Source organism: Anticarsia gemmatalis, chromosome 20, assembly GCF_050436995.1.
Source record: "Anticarsia gemmatalis isolate Benzon Research Colony breed Stoneville strain chromosome 20, ilAntGemm2 primary, whole genome shotgun sequence".
Classification (NCBI taxonomy): domain Eukaryota; kingdom Metazoa; phylum Arthropoda; class Insecta; order Lepidoptera; family Erebidae; genus Anticarsia; species Anticarsia gemmatalis.
The window spans coordinates 8,688,399-8,715,259 of NC_134764.1; the positions used below are offsets into that span (position 1 = coordinate 8,688,399).

At 36.8% G+C, this 26,861-nt stretch overlaps 3 protein-coding genes across 3 annotated transcripts; all 3 read left to right on the forward strand.

Annotated features, from left to right (window-relative positions):
- Positions 1-1,520: 1,520 nt before the first annotated feature.
- LOC142981893 (uncharacterized) lies at positions 1,521-10,831 on the forward strand. Its single transcript, XM_076128033.1, has 9 exons — positions 1,521-1,638; positions 2,119-2,282; positions 2,739-2,849; positions 3,740-3,787; positions 6,377-6,395; positions 8,756-8,857; positions 9,671-9,840; positions 10,194-10,301; positions 10,716-10,831. Exons 1-9 carry the CDS (start codon positions 1,569-1,571, stop codon positions 10,767-10,769), a joined length of 846 nt encoding a protein of 281 aa, XP_075984148.1. The 5' UTR covers positions 1,521-1,568; the 3' UTR covers positions 10,770-10,831.
- Positions 10,832-14,003: 3,172 nt separating this feature from the next.
- On the forward strand, positions 14,004-16,134 carry LOC142981745 (fatty acid-binding protein 2-like). Its single transcript, XM_076127842.1, has 4 exons — positions 14,004-14,121; positions 14,524-14,696; positions 15,275-15,382; positions 16,035-16,134. Exons 1-4 carry the CDS (start codon positions 14,052-14,054, stop codon positions 16,086-16,088), a joined length of 405 nt encoding a protein of 134 aa, XP_075983957.1. The 5' UTR covers positions 14,004-14,051; the 3' UTR covers positions 16,089-16,134.
- A 5,824-nt stretch (positions 16,135-21,958) lies between these two features.
- LOC142981748 (fatty acid-binding protein 2-like) lies at positions 21,959-26,752 on the forward strand. The gene is made up of 4 exons (XM_076127846.1): positions 21,959-22,084; positions 22,629-22,798; positions 23,808-23,915; positions 26,642-26,752. Exons 1-4 carry the CDS (start codon positions 22,015-22,017, stop codon positions 26,693-26,695), a joined length of 402 nt encoding a protein of 133 aa, XP_075983961.1. The 5' UTR covers positions 21,959-22,014; the 3' UTR covers positions 26,696-26,752.
- Positions 26,753-26,861: the final 109 nt, after the last annotated feature.

Sequence of the window (26,861 nt, forward strand, 5' to 3'; positions counted from 1 at the left end):
AATTTCTTAGAGATTGCCGGAGTTAGGAAGTTGAGGTCGCAGACCTCCCTGCCTCGGAGAGCACGTAAAGCCGTCGGTCCTGCGCCTGACCTCTTACTGGTCGTGTCGGTTATCCGTCCCACCAGACTATGAGAGTGATGGAATAGAGAGTGTACCTGTGTATTGTGCACACACTTGGACACTATAAACAAAGTCCTGCACAGATGGCCAGTTTCAATGAAACTGACCGCCGTAGCCGTATATCGGCTAGGAGGATATATTATTATTAATTAAACTTATGTTTGTATGGCGTTGGTTGCAATATATAGATAGCTCATTTATCTAGAAAGGCTAAAAGCTATATATAATCACGCTACGACTACTAGGAGCAGAGTATCAGTAAAAAATGTAACAAAAACGGGGAATAATTTCACCCATTCTCTCTTATGTGACGCAAGCAAAGATGCGCGCGTCAGCTAGTGGGAAATAAAATCAAAATCAAATCATTTATTCATTTAGGTCAAGTGCTGACACTTATGATAGTCAATAATACAGAGAGTGAATTTACCGCCAGTTCGGAAGGTAGGGCCAATGAGAAGAGCTGGCAAGAAACTCCTGGCCACTCTTTTTAATCGCCAATAAAAAGGAATAGTACCTTTTTCATGTAAGGACTCGTGTATGTTTCCTTCACAACTGTTGATCCAAGACTTGTTATAACATACTCGAGTTTTATTTATATTATTCTTACTAATTATATCCTTAAAACAGAATTAAGTCTTATCATAGTAATATTTGTCAATTATTAAATTAATTTTCTTACATACCTCCATAAAATCCTCTTAAATTATTACACATAATTTTAAGTTAAATTATGTTATGTTATTTTTTTGTAAAGATTTCAGCAATGTTATTAGTTCTATAATTATTTTATTAGGATTTGCTACATGTTCACCTATTCAATACTAGAATACTAGATAATTATCTTCAGTTTTCTTGTCACAACTCGGTTTTTATTCCAGCGACATTTTTCCCGAACATTTTTTTAGATTATATTCGTGTTTCGATTAATGTCAACTCAAATATGGGTGAATCAAGCCTAACAATAACTTCAACGCGTTCAAAATTTTGCATTTACAATATTATTATTTCTCACCTGGGGGGCTATCACGTATCTCAGTTGTCAAATATTTGAAAGTCACTACTCTGTAGATTGTTTTCTCCCTTAGAACACTATGATTAGCACGTTACGTCAAAGCAGCAATGTACTGAATAATGACAATCAATTTGACGTACACTAGCTGTCAACTGAGATACGTGATAAGCCCGCTGGGCAGTCCCATTCAAAGTGCAAACACAAAATTCAATTTTCCCAGCAAATATTTACACTAGTTTACTTTAACAAACATTATAATAATATTATACCAATAAAGCAAAATCTCGAGTGCAATAAAATGTCTCATTAACGTCTAAAAGTGCTTATTATCTTAACAGGATTAGGTCTGAACTCTAATATATAATGACATAGCCGTACCATCACATCTCACACTTTAGTTAGCTTCACTTTGCTTCACACAGCTCAACCGATCAACATGGCCTTCTTGGGAAAGGAATACGCTTTTGTCAAGCAGGAGAATTTCGAGGACTTTGTTAACTCCTTGGGTGAGAACTAGCAGTTTTTTTATGTAAACTACTGAAGTACGATTTTGTAGTCGATATCTACTACGTTACTCGATTTGAATCGAGGTTTTTGTCAATCAAAATGCTCTGCAAAAAGACCTTTAAATATGAGTGACTACTAGCTTTTGAGCATATCCCCATCTACATACGTATCTTCTTTTTTTCATGAAATTGTCAAAACCGGATTAGGGGCTCGTTTTATTTACAGGTTTTAAATAAAGATCGGGTAACCTATCCGATAGATAAAGTAAAAGCAAATGTATTAAACAACAAATGTACAAATAACTCATATTTTTATCTGCTCAGCCTACCAATAATTATTTAAGAGTAGTCTAACCACGGTTAAAATTTATTAATCTATTTTAATTTAGAACAAAATCGACCTAGTCTGGGATGTGTGTGAGAGTAAAAATGTTATAGTGTAAATATATTCTCATTGGTCTTAACACATTGGTCTTCCAGGTTTCACTCCCGAGCAAGCCACTGGCTACATCAACTACCACCCCAACCAGAAGCTGGTTCAAAATGGCGCCCAGTACACGCTCGTCACCATCACTCCTACCAATAAGAAGGAGCTCACCTTCACCCCTGGTGTAACTTTCGATGAGAAACTTGATGACGGCACTGTAAGTAGAGTTTCTATGGAACGTAAGTTCCTCATCTTATGGTAAATGCGACGAAAGAAGCTTAATTTGTATGTTCTTCGCATCAACGCATCATCGGTCAAATGTATGTGTAAGGTTTATCGTGTTACCTATTTCTGTGTTCTACGTTACGCGAACGATAATACGCGGCGCATTTTCCATCGCAGTTTTTCCTAATCAAAACCATTTTTCCGAACCGGCAAAACCAGTCGGTAGAAGAAACGAAGTCATATTATAACTCTCATTTTACTTACTACTCTAAATACCTATTTTGTTGTATTGAAAATAAGAAAATGTCTATTTGTTGTACCCGCAACTTTGTTTAAAAATAGTTACCAGTTCAATTAGTTCTTGTATTCAACAATCTCCATGGACAAATTAAAAAGAGAGAGAGAGATGAGAGAGTAAAAACACTAATGTTCTTCTCATAATTTCCAGAGCAAGACCACCTTCACCCTGGACGGTAACAAGCTGACTCAGACCCAGACCTTCGAGGATGGCTCCACCTTCAACACCGTCAGAGTCTACTCCGACAGTGAACTCGTTGAGGTACGTAATATTTTCATTACTCAAATTCTGATAAACACTTTAAATAACATCATTATCATTCACAGCTTTTTTTATGCATCGCAGGACATAATAATATGCTTTCTTTGTCCTTAGGTCGGAATTTCCGTTTTGTTTCATCCAGTCTTCTCTACTTGAGTTTCAAACTTTCACTTTTTTTTCTTTTGACAAAATATTTTGTTTCGCCCTAAATATAAATTAGCTCATATCATGGCTGACATGATGAAACCTCTATTTTAGCAATAAAATAGCCTAGCCTTTCTTCCAAACCATGTTGGAGTCGACTTCCAGCCACGGGATGCAGCTGAATTATACACGGAGCGACTGCCTATCTGTCCTCTGCAATCCAGTTACCTGGGTTATACACGATACCCTTCGGTAAGACTGGTTGTCAGATTGTCAAATTTTTGACTACAGTTAACGACTGTCAAAGATCTTTAAATAAAATAACAGCCAGGATTCATAATTTAACGTGCCCGTGCCACCTGTTTCATAACACAAACTTATTTCGTTGCATCGACATTCAGAAAATGCACTGTTTTGGAATCATACGTTTCAAATTCTTCAATCATAAATAGCCTTTCTCTATTCCTATAGTATTAGACTATTAATCTGAGTTCTGTACTTTACAAAGAATCGTTCTCTACATTGATGCTTCATCAATAAAAAGTTGTGGTAACAGAACTCCATCCAAGAATCTTTCGCATTTATAGAAATAATAGAATCACGTCACTAGCGAAACTTATCTCATTTTAAGGGACGAGCTTTTTTAATCTATTTTGGCTCTGCTGAATGATTTTTCAATGGTACTTAACAGTTTTTTTTTCTATTTACGTGTTAATAGTGACTAATACATATTGTTTTGTTTACAGACGATCACCGGCAACCAATACAAGGGCACTGCATACAGATACTACAAGGCCTAATTAATTATCCTGAGATTGTAGTTAGTTTAATAAAATTATTCAAAATGCACATGTATTTTTAATTGTTTTATTCATATTTTTGGTACATGGTTGTCGAACTAAATTGACTTTTTTTCAACCCATTACTGTCCCACTGCTGGGCAAGGGTCTCCTCACAAACGAGGTAGGACTTAGGCCTTGAGTCCACCACGCTGACCAAGTGCGGGTTGGGCACTAAATTGACTTACCTTGAAATTTCCAGCGAACATTAACGCTAATGAACAATGGATACAGGACATAGTTAAATTGACAATTATACCTATTACTTTCTGGGCTCAAATCCCGGTAAGTGCACGACCTAGGAGTACACAAAAATAGACCTTGCATCCCACAGTAATGATCATTTTATTATTGGCATTAGGGTTTAAAAATTGTCTTCTGACAAAAAATAGCGAACCAGAAATTGTAAGCTGCAAATCAGAGTTACTCTTTGCGTGTCACGTTGTATACAGTTAGTTAAAAACATTACAGAGAACGCCCTGTCCTTTCCGTATTAAAAAAGCAATGTAAATTAAGGCTAACTAAACGAGATAAAAACCGTAAACAAGCGGTTTAACAAACTTTGTTTACATTCTTTATCTCGTCTGGTTGGCCTTACTTTAAGTATATGACAAGTCTTTTATACTGCGAGAGCAGTGATAGCCGAGTGGTATAAGTTGACACCTCCCACGCAAGTGGTCGCAGGTTCGAACCCGATGCAACACACCAATGACTTTTAGAAGTTATGAGTGTATTAGAAATAATTATCACATGATCCAACGGTGAAGGAAAACATCGTGAGGAAACCTTGCATGCCTAAAATTTGTTTAACACATTTATTGAGGGCATGCAAAGTCCCCAACCAGCACTTGGCCAGCGTGGTGGACTCAAGGCCTAACCCCTCCCTCATTACGGGAGGAGACCCTTGCCCAGCAGTGGGACATTAATGTGTTAAATTTATTTATTATTATTCATTTATTTATTTATATACTGTGTAAACTTACGATGGCCAAAATAATGCAACCCTCGTCTTACGCCTTCTCGCTCTTACTGCAAATGACATGATGATAGAACTATATTATCAATACTGCCTCTGTGGCGCGGTCGGTAGTGTATGCGACTGCCGTGCGAGAGGTCTCGGGTTCGAATCCTGGGTCGGGCCAAAAAGTCTTTTCTGAGATTTTCTGTCAAGAATTTCTTAGAAATTGCCCGGAGTTGGGAAGTTGAGGTCGAAGACCTCCGTGCCTCGGAGAGCACGTAAAGCCGTCGGTCCTGCGCCTGAACTCTCATTGGTCGTGTCGGTTATCCGTCCCACCAAACTATGAGAGTGATGGAATAGAGAGTGTACCTGTGTATTGTGCACACACTTGGACACTATAAACAAAGTCCTGCACAGATGGCCAGTTTCAATAAAACTGACCGCCGTGGCCGTATATCGGCTAGGAGGACATTATCAATACAGTTAAAATACTACATATTATAAAAAAGTACACTAGATTCGTCTGTCAATCTGTTGGCATTAAACTCAAAATCTACCAAACGGATTTTCATGTGGTTTTCCCTAATAGATGGACTGATTCTCGAGAAAGGTGGAGTTGAATTTGCGAAGGTTAAGGCAATGTCAACCGCGCTAACATAGGGCCAGCCGCTAGTATTAACTAAATGTCAAATCACATCCAAAACTCATACTAGAATAAAATTTTACTTGATAACTTTTAAACTCTCGCGTTACATGTTTAATGTATAATAGAATACAGGAAATAACGCGAACACGCATTATACCTTAAAATGCCTAACGCTACTCGCCGTGGTCGCAGGCTGACTGACCACGGCGAGTGCATCCTGCGCCGAAACGTTAGGCATTTTAAGGTAAAATGCGTGTTGAAGTTTTACCTCTTATCAAAGGAGGAAACATTAATTACACACTCATATTTAATTGCAACTTCATTCTAGAACAATCTTAATATGATTGGTCATGCATTTAGTAAATATTGTATGTCATCATTACATAGTTTTGACGACAGTATTAAAAGATTAACTATTAAGACTGTCAAAGATATATCTATACTAATATTATAAAGCTGAAGAGTTTGTTTGTTTGAACGCGCTAATCTCAGGAACTACTGGTCCGAATTCTTTCAGTGTTAGATAGCCCATTTATCGAGGAAGGCTATAATATATATCATCACGCTATGACCAATAGGAGGAGAGTAGCAGTAAAAAATGTTGCAAAAATAGGGAAAATTATGACCCATTCTCTCTTAGGTGACGCAAGCAATGTTGAGCGGGTCAGCTTGTTATTAATATAGCTTTTATGTCGGTGGGGTGGTAAAAATATGAAAATCGTTATATACATGACAAGTAATGAGTAGAATTACATATTTTTAAAGACATTATTTTGACTTACTTAGTGCAAGGTGACAATTTTTATATCTTTATAGAGCTGATCGAAGTGCAAATTCATGATTGTTTTATTATGAGGTTTTCCTTCAACTTCTTAATAACAGAAGTAATGTAAGTACCTGTGTCAAATAATATAATTTAGTATATGGCCATATCTTTCAGCTGGTCATATTTGACACAGGTACATTAGTGGAAATTATAGTAGACTAATTTACAGTTTAACAATCAAATATTCGGAAGAAAATTTCTTGAGTGAGAAATAAAATTATGAATATTTTTTTAACCTGCTTTTATTGCCAAAACGATCAGCGTCTACCAAAGAGCTTATGTTTAGTATTAATAATATTATAAGGCAGCGGTGAGATAGACCCCATAAAAGATTTGACTGCCTCCGTGGCGCAGTGGTTTAGGTCGCCACGCCGCTACCATTGCGTCGGGAGTACTTTGTGCCCATTGTTTGTATGTTTGTAAAGTCCCCGCGACACGAGAGCAATTCTTAGTACGAGAGTTGTCTTAAAAAAAAAAGATGACTAGCTTGAATTCTACTATCCAGAATGGGTACAGACCGCCAGAGCCGGTTACAGTGGAAAGCCTTGGGGGAGGCCGGCAATAGGACCATAATTATCGGACGATTGAAATAAGACGACTTTTTAACCGACTTCAAAACAGCGGAGGAGGAGGAGAACAGAGGAGGTTCTCGATTCGACTGTGTTTTATACGATGGTGATTTCATTACATCTTATCTCTATGATGTAATTTCTTACAGCCACTAGTTTCACTCGGCTATTAGTAATAACTGTAAAAAGGCCATCATGATGAGTATCGAAATTATCAATGATAAGGTAGCCGATTTCAACGATGATAATTATTTATGTAGTACCTCTATAGGTGCCAATTTATCGTATGACCCACCCAATATAGTGAGTAATAAGAACTACTGATAATCATGCGCTGTACCGGCGTCACCATATCATTTCTGTACCATAAAAGATAATATATTGACCGAAGGACTTTGGTTGCAATGGAAAATCACTGCTAGATGATTGACGATATTCGACTATGGGACTGTATTACTGAAAATAATATTAATTACTGAAGGACTTAGGTTGTAACGGAAAATCGCTGATTGGTATTACTTCTACTTCTTTACATATTTGATTTCAGAACCTCTGTAGCTGAAATTTTGCTGTGTCTCGTCCCCTTTGTATCACGGAGCTGGACGGTATTACAAGGATAGTTAAACTTAATTATTTCTCGTAAAGGATATTAAAGGCATCATACAAAGCGTGGAATGTTTTTCAGTCATATACGACTTGCATTTGGTGGAGTTTTATTCTCACTTAATCCTTAGACACAACAGTTAACTCTTATGCAATCTGAAAAAAATAAAATGAATAACATTTTAAAGTTACAATATTGTAAAAAATATTTTTATGTTTTCAATTAAGAGAACAGTCGTTAAACCATGTCAAAGGCCTTTCGGGCGACTTGAACAACTTTGACACTAGGTTGAACACTAACCATACGATAGGTAGATAGAATAGAAAACTTCTATGGTTAACCTGTGCATCACAAACATAGTTACTGCAATATATACAAGTGAAACCGCGCCATTTCAATACAACAATCAAACGTTCAGGCGCTAACATGCGATATGGCAACATTGATAAGTAAGTTAATAGGTTGCACCTAACATCATCAATCATCATTAATCTATTTTGAAAAACTTCCGCACTATGGATTAATTTTGGTTCGTGGGGGGCAAGATAAAAAATAAAAATAGAGAAAGAAATAGTTTTCGTTGACAACACAACAGAAATTGTCGTTTAATTGAAGCATGAGGACTCTGCTTCGATGTCCGAGTAAAATAAAAATAAATTTCTATAAAACTCAAGGGGTGTAGTTGCGTTACTTATCAGCAGTTACTTACACCTAGTACATGTCCCCCTTAATTATAAAACAACTATAAGACACGTGGGGGTATTCAGAACACACAATCTTTCACCCTCGGTTTTTACCGACGAGTTGTTCCAGAAATACGATAAAACTAAACCTAGAAATAAAGAATTTGTGAAGAGACGCATATACAAAATATTTACCTGGGTCAAGCTCTTAAAAATATTATAAAAAGGCAATTGCCCAAAATAAAACACTGTTTAGTTACAATAGGGTACTAAGACTTACATCAGCACAGTACTGACGCATAAAAACCTGATGAAATTGGTAAAAAACGACCTCACTCTCAAATCAAGAAAGACATAACATACCATCATGTGATCACGTCGACTTAAGTCCTTCTTGCAACGATGCACAAGACTCTCAATTCAATAATGACACAACACACAGTCAAATGACACCTAAATAAGCCCTTGTTGCATCGATGAGTAACTGATAATGCATTTTGCTTACTCAAGGTTACTAAACATTAGAACTTTTACAGCCCTTATCACGTCATCAAAATTCGAAATCTCATTGAGTATTATCATATCGTGCAGATTAGCGGCACGAATATAAGAGTGTGTTAGTTAATTTGTTCGGCAGTTGCATTCAAAGGCGATATCAAAACAGTCAACATGTCTTTCTTGGGCAAGGAATACCACTTCGTGAAGCAGGAGAACTTTGAGGACTTCCTGAGGTTTATACGTAGGTGTTTTGTTATTTGTTCAATAGCCCGATTCTCTACTACTATCGACTACCGACAACCGAACTGTCATCGAGAAATTTTGTATGAAAATCTGATCAGCGCCTCTGACGGGTGTCGTAGGAAACATTTTGGCAGTACGTTCTAAATGTCAAATGTCGATAGCTAGCCGGTTGTCGGTAGTCGATAGTGGTAGAGAATCGCGGTACAGTTATCCATCATCGTCATTCATAGCTTTCCTCTACCCGCTGCAAGACATATGTTCATATTTTCCCGTAAATGCCAGTTAAACCCGGTATCACTGCTCATAGTAGTTGTTATAATCATTTTTGAAGAATCGCAGCACTTAACTACTCATCTGAAATAAAAATAAAAACTATGTTATAGTAAATAATCTGACGCGATCATCTATAAATTTTAACTTTACTCGCTTGACGTTTCAAAACAGATTTTATTTTCGTAGTTCATAACGATTACGAGGAACCAATGTTAATGTAATTTTACCTGAAAACAAACCTGTATTTTTTTTCAAAATCCACCACATGTTGCTTAAATAGTTATAAGCTTAGTATGCGAGCGGTCATACATACATGATATCACGCCTTTCCCATAGGAGTAAGCAGAGACCAACGGACGCTACGATCCTCATATACTTCCCTTGCCTCATTCACATCCATACATCTTGTCATACATCACCGCTGGTTACGAGTACAACCCACCTTCCCTTTTTCAAGCGGTCAACTAGTTAAACAATAATTAGAAAACATGAACCAAAAATGTTGCCATTTACTAAATTCTTATTTTTCTTTTTCCAGGCGTCCCTGAAGACAAGTTCGCAGCAATCCTCTCCTTCACCCCCGCTTCAAAGTTCGTGAAGGACGGAGACACTTACACGTACCACACCAAGCACCCTGACGGTCCCAAGGCTGTCTCCTTCAAGTCTGGTGTCCAGTTCGATGACGTCATTGGACCCCAGAAGATGGCCGTAAGTTAAAAAAAAAACATATTACTCTATAAACTTTCGGTCAAAAGTTTACTTGTATTTTTAAACGATCATTTTTAACTAATCAACGAAAGCGTAGATACTTACTACCTTCGTTTTAAGCCTAAATTCATCTGTCTACGATATTTTTACTTTTCAAAATAACGATACTTTTATATAAAGCTGAACAATTTTTTAACCCGTTACTGTCCCACTGCTGGGCAAGGTTCTCCTCCCATGCGGGGCGATTAGAAAAATATATTGTAGAAAAATCTTGTACAATTTTTATCCTTCCTGTATCCCTCATAAATTAAAAATATGTTCAAATAAAAAACCCTTTCTGTTATGTATTTCAGATCAAGAACACATACGTAGTTGATGGCGACACCGTTACACAGACCATGGTCTCCGAGAAGGGCAAGGGTGTCTTCAAGAGGGAGTACTCCGGCGATGAGATGGTTCTGGTGAGTAACCTGCTACACAGATGTATAAATAATAACAGATTAAAGTCATTGCTGAGCCGTTCTGACACGGTCGATGATGCAACTGCCATTCAGAGATCTCGGGTTCGATACCCAGGTCAGACAAAGTGCTATTGGTCTTTTCTAATTTAGATTTGAATATTTCTCAATAGTTGCCCGGTAAATGGTAATAAGCTCCACCCCTATTACATTGGATAAATATTGTCAATGGTAAAGCGTTGCTGTAATTTATATATCCCTAATCCTTTGGGGCAAGATATTATGTATATTGAAAAATTCCATAGAGATCTTTATCACACCCCGAGTCACGAAAAAATCGTATACTTAATTAATTCTTATACAATCAGATTATGTATGATAAAAAATTGTATATAAATAATATTGTTATCTTCACAGACAATCACCGCCGAAGGATGGGACGGTGCCGCCAAGAGGTACTACAAAGCTTAAGTTTTCTTAGATTTATGTACTAATTTATTTATATTTTTATAATAAATTATTTTTTATAAATTCTCTTTGGTTTGTGTCTATTATCCCTTTATTTTCAAAGAAAATGGAATTCTTCATTATTTAATTTAGTGAGTAAATTGTCCAGTTTCCTACGATAAGAAACTCTTCAGGTATTCCCACAACAAAAGTAAACAAAAAGAACATCATAGTGATTTCATCAGCCCTGAATCTAGTTCACGATCTAATCAGTGTGTTATCACCATAAGGAAGCAGTTAAACTGTTACTGTCATCTATTAACCAACCAATTACTGAAGCCAAAAACTCACTCACAAAAAGATAAAAATATCGAATATACACAACCGTTCAGCTTATTGTATGTAGTGGAAACAACTTGTGTTATAATAATAATATTAAATAAATTTAACCCATTAATGTCCCACTGCTGGGCAAGGTTCTCCTCCCGTAATGAGGGAGGGGCTAGGCCTTGAGTCCACCACGCTGGCCCAGTGCGGGTTGGGGACTTTGCATGCCCTCAATAAATGTTTTAAACAAATTTAAGGCATGCAAGGTTTCCTCACGATATTTTCCTTCACCGTTAGAGCATGTGATAATTATTTCTAATACACACATAATTTCGTTCGAAAAGTCATTGGTGTGTTGCCTCGGGTTCGAACTTGCGACCACTTGCGTGGGAGGTGTCAACTTATACCACTCGGCTATCACTGTCTGCCACTTGGGTTATGAACGTGAAAATTATCAATCACTAGCTGACCCGCGCATCTTCGCTTGCGTCACGTAAGAGAGAATGGGTCATAATTTTCCCCGTTTTTGTAACATTTTTCGTTAATACTCCGCTCCTAATGGTTGTAGCGTGATGATATGCGTGATAGCGTGATGGCGCTAATCTCAGGAACTACTGGTGCGATTTGAAAAATTCTTTCAGTGTTAGATAGCCCATTTATCGAGGAAGGCTATAGGCTATATAACATCACGCTACGGTCATTAGGAGCAGAGTAGCAACGAAAAATGTTACAAAAGCGGGGAAAATTTTGACCCATTCTCTTAGGTGACGCAAGCGAAGTTGCGCGGGTCAGCTAGTCTATACTTACTAATATTATAAAGCTGAAGAGTTTGTTTGTTTGTTTGTTTGAACGCGCTAATCTCAGGAACTACTGGTCCGATTTAGTTAGCCATCCACTCATCGACCACGGTAGGCGTAGTTTAACCAAACAGGTCAATCCGTTTGTCCGTTGTTATACCAGTAATAATATTAGGTAAATGCTTACCTAATATTATAAAGTTTAAAAATAAATGCGTTTTAACTAACCCAATATTCTGGTTTAAAATAATATGACTATGAATAAACGAGAAGGCGCGGCATAGTGCATCCTAGTGCTTTTTTTGTTAGTTAAACGGACTCTACTAATCCTTTTTAAGCAAACCATTAGATTAGGTATAAATTATAGGAAAGGAAAATTACGAATATTATATTTATGTTATTTTTATTTACTTTTAGAAATATAAAACAAAAATCAATCATTTAGATTACGTTGACATTATAGTAGTTAGAATTACTAAATTCACCATTACTTAGCTCGTAAAGGGGATAGAGCCTTATGAGAACGGCTAGCTAAAAATCAGGCCCACTTTTTTGCGTTTTAAGATAGAGAGAAAATAATATTACCCCATTTACATTGATAACAAGTAAATAAATCTTTATCAAAGTTATGTATTACGATAGGACTTATTAACTTATATACTAAGGTAAATTTTTTCCATGTTAAAGTGTATTTTAGCCATAAATATTAAATTTTTTCGTCTACATACAGATTGCTTTCTCAATCACCTGTGTTCAAATTATTTTTCTTACCCATCTTTCGCATCCCATCGGATTCAAAGAGTCGTGTAAAAGAAACCATTACGCTCTACACTGTACACCTACTGAATGTTATATTCACTGAAAATATATACAACAATAATAATTCAGTACTTATTACTTATACCTTTGCAATTTTGAAATCACTATCAGTTAAGTCTTTACGTTAAAATTAAAAAAAAACACCTATCAGATTTTATATTTATTGAGAATTTACAACAATAATAATTAATTACTTATTTATACCTTGGCAATTTTCAAATCACGATCAGTTAAGTCTTTACGTTAAAAATTTAAAAAATGTTTACTGTATAATGTGTGTAACATATTGTACTAATATGAAAAATAAATATTATTACGTACAAACAAGAAGCTGCACGATCAACTGAAAAAGTTTCATCAGGCATTTATCTATCATCTGGCATTAATACTATTATTTGTATGACCTGATTAAAAAATATTAATCTTAAATAAGGTTCGGATTGCGTGTTTAATTGATTTTATCCGTGTCGCTCGCGTCATTATAAATTAGAGTAGAAACGGGCAATATGGACTACCGAAATCTGTTATTATCTGTTGTTAGATTAAAAGTAATTTATAACACATCTAGGTAGGATCTCACGCTAGTCTATAAGATGCTTCAGCCCCTGTAGGGCTGATTTGGCCGGTCTGTAACTATACTTTTAGAAATGTTTATTTTCCTACATACAAAACTATAAAATAAAAATAAACTAATGTCGTTTGTGGAATAGAGTCCCAGAAAGCTACAGCATTCATTTTAATTATGTAATATAATATATTTTTCTTCCTTTTTTATTATTTTAGGCACGTAAACATACCTACTAGTTTCTCCGACAATATATTATTTTTGTAACTATTGTTGATTGTTTTACAATTTTTGTACAACAAAAGACACTTAATTATTAGCAGAGACTATCAAAAAGCTATTAAATTTGTGATAGACTACAAAAAAACTAAAAGACTACAAACTACAAGACTTTAATATTAGGTCGGGGAAAAAGTCTTTTCGCATTATAGTAGGTATGAACTTGTTATAAAATCTTTTCTCTACACAAAAAAGCTCGATATTTGGGTACCTCACGAGTTCAATGAAAGAAACCTAATGAACCGTGTACTCATTTGTGATTCTTGGAGTCACAGAGATTTTATTACAAGTACATACATACTATTTATCAGTTTCCCTGTTCAAGTCCGAATTACCCTCGTCTCCTCTTGACTATGTTTCATCACCACAAATCATATCATGTTAGAGAAAAGTGAATTAGCATTTTGCTTTTATCGCATCAATTAATTTGATTAGTGAAACAAATATAAGACTCAGTTAGATGTCTAAGACGGCACTTCAGTTCAAAGGCAAGCAGGCAAACAGACGAAGACACAAAAAATGTCGTTCTTGGGAAAGGAATACCGCTTTGTGAAGCAAGACAACTTTGATGGGTTCTTGAAGTTTGTCGGTATGTAAAACATTTGTTTTTTATTACATTTGAAATGGCCTGAAGAAGTTTGATTTGCTAAGTCCACATAATATAATTGATCTTTATTTCTGACCCACGGTAATGGTGAATAAACAGTGCTACGTTTATGCTGATAGACTGCTGGACAAGAGTCTCCTCGGGAACGAAAGGAGGTTGGGCCTTGAAACCAGACCAGCTTTTACCACACGATTATCACAGACGACTTCTAACTTCAGTTTTTAGTAAAATTATTATAAAAACTAATTTCGCAAATAGCTAGCTTCCTTAAAAGAATCAGCGCCTCACAGAAAAGGGAACTCCCAAATTTACCTGCATAAATTTGCGATAAAAATTGTTAGGTAATTTGTAAAAGTCTTCAAAAACACAATATTTAATTTTCAGGAGTCCCCGATGACAAACTCCCGCAGATCAGCGCCTTCGCCCCGCCGATGAAGTTTGAAAAGAGCGGTGACTCGTACACCTACACTTCCAAGAACCCTGACGGTAGCCCTTCAGTCACCACCTTCAAGTCTGGAGTGGAGTTCGATGACACTATAGGACCTGAGAAAATGCCTGTAAGCATAACGTAGAAGAAATTTGAACTCAGAGGCTTACATATGAAGGCTTGTCTCAATTGCAAACGTAAAATCGTTTAAATTTTTTATAGAGCCTAAATCTGTCAATGAGCTTGATGTCAAAAAAACACATGATCACAAATATATTCTCGTTTGTGTTCAAGTATAGCTATTGGCGATATACAAACGGGGTTGTCTAAGCAATGAATTATAGCAAAATTGTAGGGTGCTATATTAAAAATAGCCAAAGAGAATTATTTTGCCAAACGCAAGAGTTTTCAGAACAATTCTTAGCGAAGTATAAAGTCCTCGACAAACAAGCATTGCGAAAACAAATCGTCTGCTTACATACCTAATATATATTACCATTATAATGAGAACCAGGCATATAACATGCCTGGTTCTCATTAACACGTCATCATCATCAATCAAGAACACTACTGCCTAGAAACCCTACAAACTTATTTCATACCCGTATACGTAAAGGTATTCTTCAAAATCTATTACATGTACTATTTGTTATAGACCCCCCTCTCCAAGATAATGATTATTTACTACGGCACCACTTATGTTAACAGATGAAGAACACCTTCATTGTAGATGGTAACACCGTGACCCAGAAGATGAAGTCGGAGAAGGGTAACGCCGTCATCACCAGGGACTACTCCGGCGATGAGGTTGTTCTGGTGAGTATTTATCAAATCATATATTATGAGGTAATCATGAGGTTCGATTCCCGGCCGGGCAATGTAATATTAGTCTTTTCTAATTTATATTAAAACTTGCCTTTAATTTTCATTCCCTGTTTTATCCCCTCGGGGATAGAATTGATCAAACTCCTTTCTTAGCAACAACAAAAGGCATCCCCTTTTGTTGTTGATTGTTAATTTACGTCATAAATACCTACATATGATTATGAAATTGATACTAGTTTAATTAAAAAGTTTACTCAAACTTCATCTGTAAACAATTGGTAGTCAGTGTATTTTTCCCAATATCTGTACAGCAATTCAAAACTAACGCCTCTTTGAAACATATTGCAAATAAACATTTCGCGAGGGCATGTAAAGTCCCTGACTCTCACTTGGCCAGCGAGGTAGAGTCAAGACCTCTTTAGTTCGGAAGGAGACGTTGTGGGACGGTCATGGGTTAAAAAAATCTTTTAGACAAGTCCCGGATCCTTTGGCAATTCGGCCAGGTTTCACTGAGTAGTAATTTACCGACGCAGTCGTTGAAAAAAAATGTAAAGTTATTACTAGAGTTCAAGTCGGTCCAGCCGTTCCCAAGTAATGCCCTAACAAACAAACGAAATTAATAGATGATCTTATCTTTTCACAGACAATCAAGGTTGAGGGCTGGGACGGTGTTGCGAAGAGAATGTACAAAGCCTAATTCTAATATTTATTTGTAAATTAATAAATTATTTAATTGAAATTAGTCTGATTTGTGCTTAATATCATCTTTCCTATTTTATACTTAATACCTGTAACAATATTCAAAAGATTATTTACTTCTATTTTTATACAAAAAAATCTCTGTCCTAAAAGTGCTTGAGATGTTAGTATCTTTAGTTCTTCCAAAAGACGCTACCAGTAGTATACTAACTTCTGGGTCGAATTGAAAAATTAATTTGCATTGAAAAGTTAGTTTATTAAGGAAGGCTATAGATACATATATAATAATAATATACTAGCTGACCCGCACAATATCACCCCCTCACATAAGACAGAATGGGTCATTATTTCCCCGTTATTCTAACATTTTTTACTGGTACTCTGCTCCTATTAATGGGCTATCTAACACTGAGAGAATTTTTAAAATCGGACCAGTACCTAGTTCCTGAGATTAGCGAGTTCAAACTAACAAACAAACTCTTAAGAATTATAAAATTATTAGTATAGATAGCATCACGCTTACCCAAAAAAAAATTCAATCGTTTTCATACAAAACTCGATAGCTAACTCGACTCTCGTTATTCGTATATAGTTATAGATAGATAGTTCGTAGATAGTTGTTATCTTCTAATTACATAATATATGATATAATTTCACAGACTTCATACATTTATGAAATGACATTGATTGATACTTAATCATATCTTAAAGAATCTAACCTGTATGCATGTATTTGAGGAAAGAATCATTACCGCATGCGGAACTACACAATGATGAACTGTGTATAACAAAGTCTTTAAATACTTTACTATAAGTCTATCATATTATCTTCTTATCGTACTTTCTTTTCTTTGTTTTCTTTTTAAAAGACAACTCCCGCACTAAGAATTGCTCTTGTGTCGCGCGGACTTTTACAAACATACAAACAACGGACACAAAGCACACCAGACTCGAAACAATTATTTGTGGATCGCACAAATAATTGTCCCGAGTGGGAATCGAACCCACAACCTCCCGACACAGTGGTATCGGCGTGGCGACCGTAACCACTGCGCCACGGAGGCAGTACTATCTACCTATCATACTATCTACCTATCATATTTTGTATTGATTAGTCTGATTTTCCTTGCATACAATCGTTTACACACATACGTACACAGATCATATCGGTGATGTCTCATGTCTTGCAAAAAGGTCAGGTGCGTAGTACTCGTAATCGGCGGTGCTGTACAAGAGGTACGAGGCTAAACAAGTTTGTAAGGATCGTACCAAGTGGTGTTCTCTGGTCTTTGCCTACACCTATGGGAAGTAGGCATGATTTTTAGTATGTAAGTACTAGTGGACCCGCGCGTTTTAAAAGATCTAATCATACCAATATACAGGGTGTGGCGTAAATAATGGATAATCCTTTACTCTCTGGTATAAGTATCATAGTTTTTGAAATTTCAGCCAGTACGAGCGTAAATCGCTTTCTTAAAAACACACACAAAATGGCCGAAATTTCAAAAACTATGATACTTATGCCAGAGATAAATATTAAATTTAAGATCAGTCGGGTGGTTGCCCATTCGCTGGTAAAGGACTATCCATTATTGACGCCACACCCTGTATATACGTAGATACATACTCGTAGAGACACAGGTACAAACGCGGGAAGCGACTTTGCTTCATACTATGCAAAAATGTGTGTAAAATTATGTTAAGCATAATTTACAGTATTTTCTATTGCGGAACTCAAACCGGAATATTAAGCTTCTGTCAAATTGATAACTTCACAGTAGCTCATGAAACGGTACAGACATAGTTATCATTTAGGATTGATTACTAATTACAAGATAAAGACTGGACATCGTCATCATGACTTGTACCAAATAATCAATTAGTTTGGACTTAAGTACGATGTTGTATTACAAAGTTGTAATACACACTAATTAGAGTGATGATCTCATTGTGTTCCTGAAGTTTTGAGTGGGAATCAAACTTACGATAGCATAAGGCCGCGGAATAAACTCTGAAAAATATGGTAATGAGGTTTTATTTCATAAAAATAAAACAAAACATATTTTAACTATTGTTTATTTATTTTTGGAAGTTTTTTTTACAAATGTATCTTGTGAAAGTTCACTGAAAAAAAATATTTTTTATTTAACACTAAAATTTACTATCAATGAATCTGTAAAAACAATATCCAAACTCGAGAAGCAAAAGCAACAATATTGAAGCTCTACATTATGATTAATAGGTATTTTGGTTAGTTTCACTTTAACTCAACGTTCAACCACGCGCTTGTTTAGAATTTAGGACTTTGATTTTACATTACCTCAGATCTGATTCAATCGAATTTAAATTCGAATTCGAAATACCTACTAAGAGAGCCATAATCTTCGAATCTTATAATTTCGAATATTTTTATTACTCGAAGATCAAGTTATCACAATATAATATATCATTAGATTGATTCAGATAGTGTAGAAACTGCAAGCAAGCAATTAATATGACCATATTGATTGTATATCATTAAACGTCATATCGCTGAATGATGCGGTCCGAACAAATTGTCCTGTCATGAAAATATGCCTTTCGTATGCCGGACCCGAGCCGCGTCAAGAATGTCCCATCTGCCGCGTCATTTTAAACGCACATTGCGTCTATATGGCGCAGATCTACGGTCCGATCCGAAGCTTCAAAAATTGGTGCGCAGACCTGCGTTCTGGCATACGAAAGATGGATCTTAGGACCACAAACAAATTGAATGAAGTAAGTAACAAGTAAGTAACATAGTGCAAGAAAGAGTTTATAAATAACTAGCTGACCCGCGCAACTTCATTAGCGTCACATAAAGGAGAATGGGTCAAATTTTTCCCCGTTTTTGTAACATTTTTTACTGGTACCCCGCTCCTATTAGTCGTAGCGTAATGATATATAGTCTATAGCCTTTCTCGATAAATGGAGTATCTAACACTGAAAGATTTTATCAAGTCGGACCAGTAGTTCCTGAGACTAGCGCGTTCAAACAAACAAACAAACTCTTCAGCTTTATATAGTATAGATAAGCAAATAATTGTAAATACTTACATGAAAAGAGACATTTAAAACTAGGCTTAGACCAACTACTCGTGCTTATCCACAAATATATATGTCTTTATCTTTGAATTCAAGCTCCTACGATGTATCCATGACGAGTAGGTGTAGTATACAGGGATTATACCAAAGGTCCAACGGTTTGGTCAACTATAAATTAATCTACAAACCCCCACAGTGCAAATCAAGTTAAAATACACTTCACACCAAAAAAAGCGATATGCCCTTAAACAGACATATTTTTTTACAAAAATGTTTTATGTGAGGCAAAACGTATACACCCCTAAATAGGGGTTAGTTTAGGCAACACTTAACTATCCCTGTACGTAACACTTACATGACATACGTTATACACTAAAAATCACACAAATAAACACTTTCCGCATTTTTAAATTAACATTTTCAATGGGCTTACGATGGGAACACGAACACATTATATGAACCTATTATGGATCTTTGGCAGAGGTGTTGAAAGTTAAGAATTTAGAACATCTTGACCCGCGACCGTTTAATAATATGTCGTTATTGGTGTGGTTATAAGTGATCAAACGCCTTTAGACTATGTCAAGCCTGCCTTGACAAGAGGTTTGTTTAGTACCTGCAGTCCAGTAGCTCGATTCTCTACTACTATCGACTACCGACAACCGAACTGTCATCGAGAAATTTTGTATGAAAATCTGATCAGCGCCTCTGACGGGTGTCGTAGGAAACACTTTGGCAGTACATTCTAAATGTCAAATGTCGATAGCTAGCCGGTTGTCGGTAGTCGATAGTGGTAGAGAATCGAGGTACAGTAAGCAGTAGAGTTGCTAGTTAGTCGGGAGTCCTGATGCAAAACCTAAATTAGGATCCTCTACACCTAAACTATATAACACAATTTGGAAAATTGTTGATCAGAGACCGGGGTTCTACTTAGCTTGGGGTCCCAGAGCGCCGCACTACCTAGCCATGCCCTTTTTTTTTTTTTTTTTTTTTTTCGTCAGGAAAATGCATTACTGCATGTCCCGCTCCAGGGAGGAAGCGGGGGTCTGTCGGGCTCTCCCGCCGGCTAGGCGTTCCGGCTTTAAATTTGGGCATACCGACTAAAAACCTGACGGTGTTCCTTCAATAGTCACCATAAAGTGGCCAGGACACGGTACCTCCAATTGGATACTCCGCGTCCCAGCCGGTGACAGCCCGCCTTAGATGCGGGCCCACCTTAACCTAGCCATGCCCTACGATATTGCCAGTAAGGTTTTTAATGAGTATTTTTCGAAAATGAAGTAAGTAGCCGTTAACAGGCTGCCCTCAGCAGCATACGCTTGCGTCTCAATGATGTTCTAAATTGTTTACTTTGCACACCTCCGCCAGGCGCGACCCTTGCATAACACGTAAATGACAGCCCTGTATGAATCCTAAGTTAATTTACTTATAGAAAAAAAAAAAAAAAAAAAAAAAACACTTTTATGGTCTCCTTTCAACAGTTTTTGCTCAATTCACTTATAATTAATTAACTCTATCTCCGGAGTCACAATAACAATATCAGAATTGGACAAAAATGACTGTTTATTTTGATTTTGATTTAATATATTCAATTACGTTATCTTTTACAATTATAAACTTGATGTCACTTTACAAGTATAGTCATGATCAGAGCAGAATGTAACAAGGTTTTGCAAACGTTTCAGATAAAAACGCTTCATAAAATAATTATAACATCATCGTGATTGTGAATTGCAGTTTTTTTGTTTGGAAATTGATTTCCTTAGTGAATTATGACTTATTATAAGGCCATAATCTGGTAAGCTTAATCTGGTACGTGTGGTAGGTAATCAAGGTATCATTTTGCCTTATGTATTTATTCATCATCGTTTTTATAATAATGGGAATAGGTAAAAAAAAACTAAAATTTATTTGAGCTAACTGAATAACTCAATCAATTAACTCAGGTAATAATTTAGTAATCAAATCTTATGACGTTTTGACTTCTCAGATGATTTGTAACTAACTTTAAAATATTTTTTTCTTTTGCTTTACTTTAAGTTTATTTGAAGGCAGTTGAAAGACAAATAAGAAGTAGTATAGTGTGTAAACTAAGAAGAGAGTTTTAAAAGCACGATGTATCTGGGTTATAATTAATACTTCAAATTAAACAAACTAGCTAAACACTGAAACTTCCTAAACAAAATGGCTACCAATATTAAACAGACCGCTGTCAGCTGCATAGCTTTGCGGGTCATAGATGATCTTAATTCCAAATTTTGTATATCTCAGCTAGCAAACAAGGCCCCCTACTAAATTGTTGTACGATAATATATTTTCAACCTAAATTTTACCATCATTATCTATATATATAAAAATGAAACCCGTTTTCCCTGGTTATATACCGTGGCATCACGCGTGAATGGCTGGACCGATTTTAATAATTATTTTTTATTATTAGGAGAAGGTTCTTACAGAAAAAATATTAAGAAAATCTCTCAGAAATAATGAAAAATAGACATTTTATTTTGCATATTTTAGGCGGTACGAAGTTCGCCGGGTCAGCTGGTCTCAAATAAAGAAAAAAATTCGAATTCTGAAGGGTCAATGCAAGCTGAAAACTAATATTTTTAACTACAATCTGCATACAAAAAAAATCTGTAACCCTTATCAATTCAGGATGCGTTTAAATCCATTTTTATGCTTATTAAAGGTTACTTTTAATTTACTATTCCATACAGATTTTATCGCGTGACTGTAAATTTTGTTGTTTCATATTTATCATTATCGCTGAGATTAGTGGAATAAGTTTTAATATAAAAACTGCGTTAGATGGTTAGGCAGGCAGTTGCTTACAAACGGAGGCAGTGAACAAAATCAAAATGTCTTTCTTGGGAAAGGAATACCACTTCGTCAGCCAGGAGAATGTTGATGGCTTCCTCAAGTTTGTCGGTAAGTGAAATATGATTTCTTCGATTTTTTTCTTACTATTGAAAGTCCCACTAAGCGAGGACCTTTTCCCTCCTTTCCTCTTCTTTTTACTCAAGAATCACCATTGATATTGTGAACGAATCATCATTGACCATGTGATCAAATCGCATGATCGATGGGATTTTATTTTTGAGTAAATTAATGTTAATTAATTATGGCATTTTCACTACTCAATGCCTATCGGTTTAAAAAACTTTTTGTTTTTTCAATGGTTTTTATAAGATAACCATGCCAGCATCTAAAACTAATTAATTTGATTTGTTCCCATTAGTTCTACTGAACAGTTTCACGATAGAACTAGTGGGCACCAATATAAAAAAAATATAGCAACACTTGCTTTAACCCACAATACATTCACATTTTGTGTGGATTATTATTACTGATTACCATCAAACCATTCAGCAGTCTTAGCCCTAAAGAGTTACAAACATCCATCCTTCAATCTCACAAACATTCGCAGCAATTTATAGCAGTGACGTAACCCAATTTTCTGGTCAACTTCCAGGTGTCCCCGAAGACAAGATCGAGGAGATGAGCAAGTTCGCTCCTGAGATCAAGTTCGTGAAGGACGGCGACTCATACACCGTGCACAGCAGGGGCGCCAGCGGCCCCACTGTCACCACCTTCAAGTCAGGAGTCGAGTTTGATGATGCTATCGGACCTGAGAAACGACCGGTAAGTTCTGACGAGTCATGCTTATAAGCTGGTTTTTGAACTTGTCATCGTAGTTTTAATTAGGGCAGTCTTCGGAACTTAGCTAATACATAAAAACATGCTTATATAAATTACGCCTTTTAGCAAACAATTAACACGTAATAAGTAGCGGGAGTTTTGTTAGGAAAACAGTATTAATGGAGATTTGAAAGTGAATTTCATTCTAAATTTTGTTTCGGGATGCTATTATTTTGTAAAAAGATTTATTTCAAAGGTGTTTTCTGAATTCAGCAGAGCCGATTTTGTATTCTACCTTTCCTGACTTAATATTCTGTATCGGGAATGGCGCAGAAGTAGTCCCTACGTCACCCGCACTCAGCAATACCCAGTTCGATACCCAAATAGAGAAAATTGATTTGATTATTTTTAATCTTTCATGGCCTAAATTTATACAATAAATCAAAAATATTGGCGAGTAGAGATAATAAATAAAAAATCAGAACTGCAAATAAAAAATTTGATAGCAAAACTGCACAAGATAATGAAAAACTGTTATTATTGATACGAGGATTCTAACTCCAGAAAGTAATAAAATTGTTCGTGTACTTGTTAACTGTCCAGACACGTTAGATATGACAATGTGGACGTTGTTTTTCTTAGACGACGCATCTATGATAATTTCTAGCATTCCAAATATTATTATAATCTGAACATCCCTAATCATATATAAGTGTGAATATTTTTATAATCTTCTGGCTTTCAACAAAGTCGGTCACATGACATTAAAAAAAAGCACTAAAAGTTAAAGAAAATGTCTCATGACCATAATTGTGCCTTTCACTCTTCATTGTAATCACAAGAATGGCAACTCCATCCTGAATCTGCTAATGAGCCATTAGCTTAAAGTTTTTTAAATAATTTTATCTCTTTGACAACCTCAACTGCTTTCAATATTTACATTCACTGGCTCTCTTAGCCGCACTGATAAAATCTATTATGTGATCACAATTTTTCCTTCGTAAAATTCCAGGTGAAGACCACCTACGTGGTTGACGGCAACACCGTCACCCAGACCATCAACGATGGCAAGCGCACTGGTGTCTTCAAGAGGGAGTACAACGGTGATGACCTGCTTCTGGTGAGTTCAATAATATAATCTACTAGCACCTTCCACGCAAGTGGTCGCAGGTTCGAACCCGAGGCAACACACCAATGACTTTTCGAAGTTATGTGTGTATTAGAAATAATTATCACATGCTCCAACGGTGAAATTTATGGAGGGCATGCCAAGTCCCCAACCCGCACTTGGCCAGCGTGGTGGACTCAAGGCCTAACCCCTCCCCCTCGTTTGGGAGGAGACCCTTGCCCAGCAGTGGGATTAATGGGTTAAATTTATATTTACTAGCTTCGACACGTCCGCGTGGAAAGAATTCTCGGGGTAAAAGTATCCTATGCGTTAATCCAGGTTATAAACTATATTATGTGTACCAAATTTCATTAATATCCGTCCAGTAGTTTAGCGTAAAAGTAAACATCCATACATAGATTCTCACAAACTTTCGCATTTATAATATTTGTGGGATTAATATCCCAATGCTGGGAAAGGGTTCCGTAATGAGGAAGAGCTTAGAAATTACCATGTGGGTTGAAAAAACAGGATACAATAGTATACATAATTATATTATACACTCAGAAACCCAGAGGACAATAACCATGACTTGTAAATTTAAATAAAAAGTGCCTGATGTAAAAACTATGGAGCAGGTTTTAGCGTAACCTGGGTTTCAAGTCTGAGCAGTAGAAAATTATAATTAACTCGCTCTCGCGAAAGATTTTAATCAAAAACTAAACTTAGCTTTAATTTTTTGTTTATTCAGTTAATCTTGTATTATTCGGTTTTGTTATCAAGCGACTACCATTAGCTATATTGTACCTAGATCTGATAAAAATTCACTTCAACATAAACAAACGATTAGAAGTTCAGAGTAAATTAATTGCAATCATTGATTGAATATCATTAATCGATCAACCGAACCATATTTATCGGTAATATACCTTTTCATTTTTTACTTATACCTTACTGATCCAGTGGCTTTGCTCCGGTTTTTTTTATTTACCCTGTAAGTCTGAGTATGTACGAAGAATGTGCCACAGTGCAGGCCGCAGTGCCTGAATAAAATTAACGGTGCTAAATTCCGCTTTATCTCAAAGCAATTCCATTGATGAGATTTAGCAAGCGTCGCCAGCAAGTACTTCGCACATCTTGTACTTAGTGAATGTAGCGGCTCGCTACATACAGCGACATCTACTGGGACCAGCGCGCAACCAACCACCACGCGCAGTGTTACTGACGTCACAAGTCCTAGATCGCGCTATCGAAGTTTGCACTGCAACTGACTATATATACAAGTTCCCGACTACAACAGTTGGGCAGCCTAGGCCCACCAGGCACGATCACCTCGCCTGGTCGGAGGATCCTCCCTTTGGTTGGAGGAACACGATCACCTCGTTCCTCCACAGTGGTGACCCCGACGTGATTGGAAGCAGCCTTCACGAAGATCAGACCAGCAGCAGCAAACCTTCGCACCCTCATCACTCCTCACTCCTACAGCAGCAGTCGTACAACTCCAGCCAGCATCTTCGGCCACACCAGGGCACTCCACGAACATGTCGCTCACGCACATGACTGGCATACCCTACGGCCTCAGCGGCATCCAACCTGGGCATCATCGTCACGCTACTCTGACGCACCCAGGGCACCGCAACGCTTCGTCTCGACTCACCGCAGACAACAAGCACCTCGCCCCGACTCACTGGGGACACTTCACCGCTCACCGCACACCGCACACCGCACTTCTCCGACTCACTGGAGTTAGCGGCATACAGTTCCGACTCACTGGGACTTGCGGCATACAGTTCCGACTCACTGGGACTAGCGGCATACAGTTCCGACTCACTGGGACTAGCGGAATTCGAGTTCCGACTCACTGGAACTCATCAATGCATGGCACTGGAGCGACTGATGAGAAGATCGACCTACGGTCTGAGGGGGAGTGATGTAGCGGCTCGCTACATACAGCGACATCTACTGGGACCAGCGCGCAACCAACCACCACGCGCAGTGTTACTGACGTCACAAGTCCTAGATCGCGCTATCGAAGTTTGCACTGCAACTGACTATATATACAAGTTCCCGACTACAACAGTTGGGCAGCCTAGGCCCACCAGGCACGATCACCTCGCCTGGTCGGAGGATCCTCCCTTTGGTTGGAGGAACACGATCACCTCGTTCCTCCACAGTGAACACGCAAGTTTATAGACAAGCATATTTCATAAGCAAAGTCTTACAAAACCTAAGCCTGTAACATTTTAGGACATTGTACCCTTAAAATTAAGACTTACCGCACTACGTGTAACGTGGAGATAACCCACCGGATTGTCGGCGCCATGTCGCCAATTAGGTCACGATATATGTATTTCTAGTACGTGCTTTTTTTGCCGTGTTATCTGAGTCGGAACTTTGTTCTTCAATTATAGGTACTTTTATATGTTACAAAAACGGGGAAATTTATGATCCATTCTCTCTTATGTGACGCAAGCGAAGTTGCGCGGGTCAGCTTATGCTAAAATATTTTTTTACGCGTCTACGCATTGGTGTTTAAGAGACTTATTTGTAGTTAAGTTAACTCCAGTTACGACTCGCAGTTTAGGGCTTTAGTCTTGAGGTTTTTACTAACTAAATTAATAATCAATATAAAATAATTTTACTAAAATCGAAAATTGAATTGGGGACATTAGGCATGAATCAATCACTTTGTTTTTTAAACTCTTAGCAAAGTTAGTAAAAGGTTATTTCTTTTACAGACAATGACACTCAGCGGTTGGGACGGCGTAGCTAAGAGACACTACAAAGCTTAAGTAATTTAGTGTATCTTATTAATTTATTTATTTACAATAAATACTATTTTATAAATATTTAATTTGTTTCTTTATCTTCCTACTTACTGCAACACACAACACAACATGCACTGCAATGCAATTTTCTGCATGCGTATTATTGAGTACAAACAATTCAACATTTTAA

Coding starts and splice junctions, on each gene's coding strand:
- LOC142981745 (XM_076127842.1), top strand. CDS start 14,052: ATGTCGTTCTTGGGAAAGGAATACCGCTTTGTGAAGCAAGACAACTTT. Junction 14,122..14,523: donor TGGGTTCTTGAAGTTTGTCG/GTATGTAAAACA, acceptor TTTAATTTTCAG/GAGTCCCCGATGACAAACTC. Junction 15,383..16,034: donor CCGGCGATGAGGTTGTTCTG/GTGAGTATTTAT, acceptor ATCTTTTCACAG/ACAATCAAGGTTGAGGGCTG.
- LOC142981893 (XM_076128033.1), top strand. CDS start 1,569: ATGGCCTTCTTGGGAAAGGAATACGCTTTTGTCAAGCAGGAGAATTTC. Junction 2,850..3,739: donor CCGACAGTGAACTCGTTGAG/GTACGTAATATT, acceptor TTTTGTTTACAG/ACGATCACCGGCAACCAATA. Junction 8,858..9,670: donor GGACTTCCTGAGGTTTATAC/GTAGGTGTTTTG, acceptor TTCTTTTTCCAG/GCGTCCCTGAAGACAAGTTC.
- LOC142981748 (XM_076127846.1), top strand. CDS start 22,015: ATGTCTTTCTTGGGAAAGGAATACCACTTCGTCAGCCAGGAGAATGTT. Junction 22,085..22,628: donor TGGCTTCCTCAAGTTTGTCG/GTAAGTGAAATA, acceptor GTCAACTTCCAG/GTGTCCCCGAAGACAAGATC. Junction 23,916..26,641: donor ACGGTGATGACCTGCTTCTG/GTGAGTTCAATA, acceptor TTTCTTTTACAG/ACAATGACACTCAGCGGTTG.